Source organism: Pteropus alecto, unplaced genomic scaffold (assembly GCF_000325575.1).
Source record: "Pteropus alecto unplaced genomic scaffold, ASM32557v1 scaffold172, whole genome shotgun sequence".
In the NCBI taxonomy this organism is placed as follows: domain Eukaryota; kingdom Metazoa; phylum Chordata; class Mammalia; order Chiroptera; family Pteropodidae; genus Pteropus; species Pteropus alecto.
This window is the reverse complement of record NW_006431924.1, coordinates 455990-464075: the sequence shown is the minus strand read 5'-3', so window position 1 is coordinate 464075 and position 8086 is coordinate 455990. Positions and strand designations below refer to the sequence as shown.

General features: G+C 32.7%; 1 protein-coding gene and 1 pseudogene across 1 annotated transcript in view; one reads left to right on the top strand and one right to left on the bottom strand.

The window, feature by feature from the left end:
• Positions 1-6268, bottom strand: part of KLRD1 (killer cell lectin like receptor D1) — an 8024-nt gene extending 1756 nt beyond the window's left edge. The window contains exons 1-5 of the mRNA XM_015585503.2: positions 6093-6268; positions 3448-3544; positions 2048-2189; positions 1842-1904; positions 173-324 (exon numbers count right to left, since the gene is read on the bottom strand). Of these exons, the coding sequence (XP_015440989.2) occupies positions 173-324; positions 1842-1904; positions 2048-2189; positions 3448-3544; positions 6093-6268 (630 nt within the window). The remainder of the gene's footprint in view (positions 1-172; positions 325-1841; positions 1905-2047; positions 2190-3447; positions 3545-6092) is intronic.
• LOC112475544 lies at positions 3970-4088 on the top strand (annotated as a pseudogene).
• Positions 6269-8086: the final 1818 nt, after the last annotated feature.

Below are 8086 nucleotides of genomic sequence, written 5' to 3'. Positions count from 1 at the left end.
TTGAGAAATATTATATAGATTTTATAACTATTGTTTTAGTAAGTCATTATTAGTTCTAATGTAACCATCCAGTTGCTAACTCATTAGAAACTTGAAACAAATTATTCATATTACTTAGACATTATATTGTCTAAGTTCAAAAAAGTGTAGGAAATCAGAATTAAATACATACCAATTCATCTCTGTTTTTCAACTGAAGTAAACTGGAATTCTGAGAAGCACAGAAATTCCTGCTTTCTGCCCAAGTTTTTGTTTCATTAGAAATGAAGTAACAGTTGCATTGGTACCCAATCCACTTTTCTTGACAAGGACAGCAGCCAGAGCCTTAGAAAAAAATAAAACATGAATTATGATATTGGAAATTTAATTTTAAGTGTTATTTACTCATTCAAAAATCATTTATATTTTTTCTGCAAATATTCTCTGAATAACTACTACGTAGACAACAGTTCAAAGGATAATATTGTGAATGAGGTAGTCATGACCCTTTTTCCTAATGGATATTATATTCTAGAGATAGAGTCAGAATTATATAATTTCCAATCATTTTGTTAATTATATTTAATGCTAATTAGGGTAATTATACACAAGAAATTCGGTGTGTTAAATCATCCTGTATCAGAGTGTAGGATGGGGAGAGGGTGGAGAGAAGAACTCTTTTTTTGAAGAAGTGATCCAAAGCTGAGCTCTGGTGTGTAAATATAAGTAAATTAAATGCAAAAGACATTTAAAGAGGAAAAGGCATTTTAGCATATTTTCTGAGTCAGAAAAGAATATGGCACAATGAAAAATTTCTGACATATATTTTGGGTATTTTACTTACAAAATGAGTATAAATAAAACAATTAGTTGGCAGTTCAATCATTCAGTTTACCAGTGATAGTGCCTTGAACATACACTATCCTCCGTGATAAAAGTGATGACACATGGCAGGTACTAAATTTTTTTTCCAAATGAGTGGTGCTAAAGTTGTAGAGTAGAATGGTGCTTACATGAATTGGGAGGTGGAGGAAATGGAGAGATGTTGACCAAAAGGTAAAAATCTTCCAGTTAGAAGATTAAGTTCTAAGGATATACTGTGACTATAGTTAATAATACGGTACTATGCACCTGTAAGTTGAAAAATAGAAGAGGTTAAATGTTCTCACAACTAAAAGGAAATAGTAGTTAAGTTACATGATGGAAGTATTAGGCAGTGCTATGGTGGTAATGATATTTCCATAAACAAGTGTATCAAATCAACACATTGTATACCTTAAACTTACAGAATGCTATACACTAAAAATATCTCAGTGAAACTTGGGAATACAGTAAGGAAACAAAAAATATAAATAAACTCTATAGGATCATAGAAGATGGTGGAATAACTTGGCGCACACTTGGAAAAATATATTTAAAACGCTGGTCTTTGAGCTTGCTTACAATGGATAAGCAGGGTCAGAAGTGCAGAAATCTCTGCACTATATTCTGAGTCATAGAAGAAAGATAATTGAAGTTAAAGAGATAAAGTATGAGTTATGAGCAATCACAGAAGGGTAATTAGGATTAGCTGTAATATTTATTATAATTTCTTTTTTATTCATTACTTAAAAATGACCAATTATACAGGAAAAATGTCATTTTGGGCTACTACTGACATTTATTAAATGAATAAATGATACATATAAATGTAATTTAATAATTCTTACATTAGAGAACAATGAAATGAGACTATCCTAGATTTAGTAAATAAACTTGTATTACTATATGTAATATTCCATTATGCTTCTGTGTGAAGAATACAAAAATCTGTCTATTTCATCCTCTACCAACATTAAGATTTTCCAAATTATGGAACCTACCTTCCTGGGGTTCTAGGGTGGGTTCTGGAGATGGTGTTGGCTGACTACTTGATTTAGTGACTGCTATAGGAAATGATTAGAAATTTATTAATTAGATACAGGCTTATGAAATAATAATTTATTATACCTTTATAAATGAAACCTTTATTATTAAATGGTTTCCTCATAGTTTTGCTATTTATATGGACTTGCCTAACAATACTTACAGAATTTCAGCAACATTCCCAAAGTAGCCATCAACACAAGGCACATTACTCCTAAGATGCCAGAAATCAACCTCCATGGGGTGGTCTGAAAGCCTGTAGAGAAGGAGAGGTCAGGGAATGTCTTAAAGGACAAACACTGGAGCTGAAATTTTTAAAAGCAAAAACGAGAGAGGGAGAATCCAAAAAGTTCTTTGATTTGACAACCCAACCATTTTGCCAACGAAACATTGGAAAATGAAACCATTCCCTTCAAAACTTCATCCAATACCAAAATTTTTATGAAATATACTTTATTCTTCAGTGAGATTATCCATACCTTTTTTTCTTTACCAGCTCTGTCTCAGAAAAGCGGATTTACAGTTATTATTTTTATTGTTGTTATTGCTTTATTTTTTAATTTGACAAAGAAACCTAGAGATCTGGAGTAAAAAGATATCATAGGTAACAATTTCTTTTTATGGGCTTACATAAGAAACATTTACTTTTATTTTCTCAAAAAAAAAATCACAAGTTGTATGATTCCATTATGTTAATGAGAAAATTTAGGATTTATTAATAACGTTGTTTGTCAAGCACCCAAGTCAGAAATTAAATGCAAGTTTGTCTAGATTTAGAGTCTTTATTTAACATATTCTGTCGTTGTCACAATAATACTACTTGGGACTGTGTTCCCCATCTAATCTTAATGCATTCTCTGCTCTGAGAAAGGTTAGATGCTCATGAATTTGTAGAGGCTTTTAACAGGGAAGAAAAGACATAGGAGCATCTGGACCTGGTATGATGAGAGGGCCCCTCCAACCAATGTCTGGGTAATACTTTGAGGAGCTGCATTCATTTCACAGTGTATTGAATTATTCATAAATAACCATTTTTTTATAAGAACATTACATTTTCTCATGACTAAATTAGTTGCTTATATCTTCTTCTCCTAATACAATTTAACATTAGGAGATTCTACATTAACATTAACACACTCCCAAAGAGTGTTGTCATTATCAACAGTACAATGGTGTCAGACTGTTAATCAGGGTGATTTGGGGATGTCACTACAAAGATGGTAAATTTTTAAATAACACTTTGAAGCACTGCATCTTAAATATTTGGCATTCTCTATTCCTATGCTAGAATTATGATGCTCATAATCTAAGAGTGAAAATTCAATTTCCATTCAGAATTTAGTTTCCTCTGTCAGAAGTTACTCTTTAAAACTGTTGGGAAAGTGTCACAAAATCATTTCTAGCTACAGAATGAAGAGTCAGAAAAATCAAATTAAGTTGAAAATACTGATACATGGGTAGCTTAAAAATTTCCATTTCTTTCCTTAAAGCGATTCCCTGAACTTAGCCAATAAGAATTCTGCTAATTCTTATTTTCTAATTTTATGACTCAGGCCTACATACCTGCCATGAAAACTGTTGTCCCAACGTTGATACGGGTAAGGCACAATCTGGACTTGTTAAAGAAGAATGTTGTTGGATCTCAGAATTGACCTGGAGGCTAGAAATCAGAAAGTTATGTAAAAAGGAAAAGGAAAGGAAAATTGTACATTTAAGCAATGTTCTTCAATCATTTATTGGTGAGACACAAATATATAGTATGAACAAGAAGCAGTCAAATCACTAGCTTCTAAAATGTTCCGGAAACCACAATACAGGAAATTCTCAGTGCACTTGTGTAATGTGAATTCTCTATCAGAATAGAAGGCAAGAGAAAGATGTCTTTTTTTATGTTTGAATATCAATTATCTTTTAAAAATATTTGGAAAATTAAGAAAAGATAGGCCAAGTCATAGGTAAATTAATAATGAGAAATATTTTTAACTGACTTTGTGCTAAACACAGATGAAAACACTTGGAATATATTAGCTCATTTATTTTTGAAAATGTCTTAATAATAAAGATACATAAATATACTTATTTCAGGTCTACGGCTATGCCACCCTGAACAAGCCCAATCCCGTCTGATCTCAAAAGCTAAGCAGAGTCGGGCCTGGTTAGTACTTGAATGGGAGATCACCTAGGAAGACCGGGTGCTGTAGGCGTAAAAAATAAAAAATAAGAGATTACAGACTGACAAGGTCCTTGCAATCTGTGAGGTCAACCAAGGGTTGACCTTCTGAGAAAACTGAGGCAGTTACGTACTTGACCAAGGTCACTAAGTTTGGGACTCAGGTGGTCTTTTTCCAGAGCACACATTTAATGTATTTCAACCACACTTATCCCTCTGTGTGTCTATGTGTTTTATGATATTTACTTATTTTCTTTAGCAGAGACGGGTTAGTGTTTCCATCTCTTATTTTGTGCTTCTGATTGCTGCTTCACTAATCTGGCAATGGAAGGCAAAGGTCAAAAAGGTAGAACCAGAGTGACTTCCCATTTCTGTTCTATGTACACACACACACACACACACAAACCTGAGCTCTATGACTGCCTTATCTGGTCTAGGCCTACCCTTCAGTGCCTCATTCACATGATCCTTAAAGCTTCTGTCAACACATGACTCTCCACTTTTCCTTTCCTTTCAAATCTTTGAGCATGACTGAAGCTGCTCTATTATCCTTATTTGTACTAATATTTTAAGTACTATATATTTTACAGAGTTATCAAATTCAGATAGTATACGAATGGTTGAATTTACAAGTTTTTGTCCTCGGAAGAATAACTTTATTAATGGGAAATTGAAATGTAGGATGGATAGGCAGAATAAGTATCTTGAGAGTAGAGACCTTGGTCTCTGTTAAGTATCTGGAAATATAACCTATCATTCACCCCCATAAAAAGGAGAGCCCCCCAAAATTTTTTATTCATATTATTTATTTTTAAGTATCATAATATTACCATAGGTAAATTTTTTCTAAAAGACACGCTTTTCAACTGAAAAAAAACAAAGACTGTTATTTGATTTTTCAGTTTCCATGAAGTTAAGTATTTCCATCTTTTTAATTTGTATTGTGCGCATAGAACTGCTTTCACTGAACCACTGAAATTGCTAAAACTTAAACCCTTACCTGAGATAGTAAACATGAAAATTCATTTATCTCAACTTTATGCAAATCCAGATTGACAGAGGGAGTGTATAAACAATCCTTTGCCCACTTGAAGTTTATTCTTTTCCAGTTTTAATGTTGGACGAAGCTGAACTAGCAAAAACAACCTAATTTTGCTCATTGTATGCCCCATGTAAAATTGCCTTAACTAAGTAGAAGTTTGTGATTCTGCTTTCAGCTTTAGCTTTGAGATGATACAAATTTATGAAAAAATATATAATAAGTATTATTACTACCCTTCTCACACTGACAGGACAACCTTCATTTGGAAGTTATTTTGTTTTCAGAAACATGCTTGGTGAGATTTGTATTAATCACTGGTTCTTTTTTTTTTACTCTTAGTTCACTGACTCGGAAGTAAAAATCCATTAAATATGTGTTCAATTCAAGAACTCTAAGCTCAAGTCACTAATAAGATAATGGACACACTATATATATATATATATATATATATATATATATATATATATATGTGTGTGTGTATGTGTATATATATATACACATATATATATACTTTTTAACCCCTCCTCTTATTCTTTCTGAACTGCCAACCCTGGTTGATTCTTTGATTCCTTCTTGTAAATATGCAGTAGAATTGTTCTTGTGCCAGTGTCCCTGTCACTTATCTCCACTTGGAATAGAGGCTATCATTGTCCCATCACATCCCTCTAATTATTTGGTGAACTCAACCCAGCCCATATCTATATTAGCAGACTTTTTTCTCCTAGAACTTTTGAAAGCCTTGCTTCTCTCACACATGGTAGTCTGAAGTGCTAAGAAATTCTCACCTGAATGGGCCACAACAAACAAATCTCAGAATTTGGTGTGATCCAGCAACCTCAGCCCTAACATAAGGCAGTTCTGAACACTGGGGTTTGTCTCATTTCCCAGAATCACTCAACAACATTAAACTCTAGTCTCCTCCTCTAGTAGCTACATTCAAAGGACAGCCTTTATTACATTCTGCCTTCTGTTTTGTATTAACACTCCCTTTCCTACATGTTTCTGTCTGGAGCTTCTTCACTTAGATCTCCTGAAAACTTTGCTGTCTTCACACCAACAAATTGCAAGATTTGATATATCAATATCCCAGCCCCTTTTGCCTCTCTAATATGCAGGGACTCTTTGAGGATGCATGCTTCGAATAAAGAAATGGGTAAAAAGGTGTTCCCCATTCCTGAGACTACAAAGAACTCCCCTGACATGACAGAAAAGAGGATAAACTAGTGGTGTAGTGGTAGAGGTGGCAGAAAGGTTGAGGATAAACTAGTGGTGTAGTGGTAGAGGTGGCAGGAAGATTAAAAGAGAGAAAGAGAGAGAGAGAGAAAGAGAGAGAGAGAGAGAGAGGTATAAGGGGCAGGACTGAGTGCTACTGATAGGAAGGAAACATTCTGTGAGCAGACAGAATGCATTGGGTGACTGACATCTACCACTCAAGTCATCACTTCACTTTTTAAATATCTTGAGTTATTATGGGAAATGAGTAAACATTGGAAGGCAACTATATTATTATTAGCATGAGATAATTTCATTTTGAAGGAGATAGCATCCATCCTATTTAATGCCTTCAGATATATGTTTCCTGCAAAATCCAATCATATTCGTAAGCACTTGGCAAAATAAAAATAAAAATAATAACAACAACAAATTAATTAAAAATCAAAATGCAATTCTAATGGTCAGGTAGAAAAGAATATTTCTGAACCTTGTTTTGGTTAGACAAAAATATCCAAGATTCATCATCAACTAGAAAGTAATAAAACATGTCTATACACTTACAAGAAAGCTGATAAAAAGTAGAAACACCAGAATGAAAAACGATTGCCCCTTGGAACAAGACCAGTGAGAACAAATAGAAAAAATAATTGTTCATTTTCATAAGTCCTTCTGTATCATTGACTTTTAAAGCATATGCATGTTTTGCTTTCGAAAAAAAAGAGAGAATTGAGTAAAAGGATGAAACTCCAAAAAGCACAATTTGTAACTTATTTTAAACTTCAAATGTCTTAAAGTTGGCATTTTCTAATATACATTTATCATCCTATAACTGAAATTCATTTCTCCTACATGTCACTTTATTTAAGAGTAAAAATGGTTTTCATTTGATAGTCACAACTATCCTTATACTTTAAGAAATAAACGAAGGTGGCCCATCGTGTGGTAACATGGTGAAATCAAGCCATATGTAACTTGGTTGCAGTTTTTAGTGCTTGATGTATACAATAGATGCAAAATAAAAAATATCCAAGTTTCTGAAGATATCTGTGTAACTATTATAAAAGTGAATTTTAAAATACATGATACAATAATTAGGGAAAGTGTTTTCTGGATTTATCAGAAAAAAAAAGGACAAGTGAGTGACTCTTTTACTGAAAAGCATAAGCAAAAACATACAAGAGAAAAAGTAAAAAGTGCTGAATTAAAGTGACCAGGGCATAGATCATGTTTCTATAGAAAAAATCTGGAAGTAATCACTGTGTGACCGTAGTTTCAAAACAAGAGGTTCAAAATAAAATACAGTAAAATTAGAAAAAAAAATTAAATAATTTTTTGATCTTTACAAGTAGAGACACATAAATTTAATCAATAACAATAGAAGTGATTTAAAATTTATTTGTGTAATATTCATTGCAATGAGATAAAATATATACTGATACATTTAATTGATTTTCTTGTTAACTCTTTCTTCATCTTTTATTTTGAAATAAATGTAGATCGACAAAAAGTTGAGAAAATAATACAATACAGGCAATTCCCTTGTGCCCGTCTCTCAGTTTTCCTCAGTCATGACACACTCGAGAGTACAATGTCAAAACCAAGATATTGACATTAGTATAATTCATAGACTTCATTCAGATTTTACCAGTCTTACAAGCACTCATTTGCTTGAGTGTGTGTGTATATGTGTGTGTGCATGTATATACAATTATATACATTTCTAAATTCTTATAACCACCGTTACATAATCTATGTTTTTATATTCTTGGAAATAA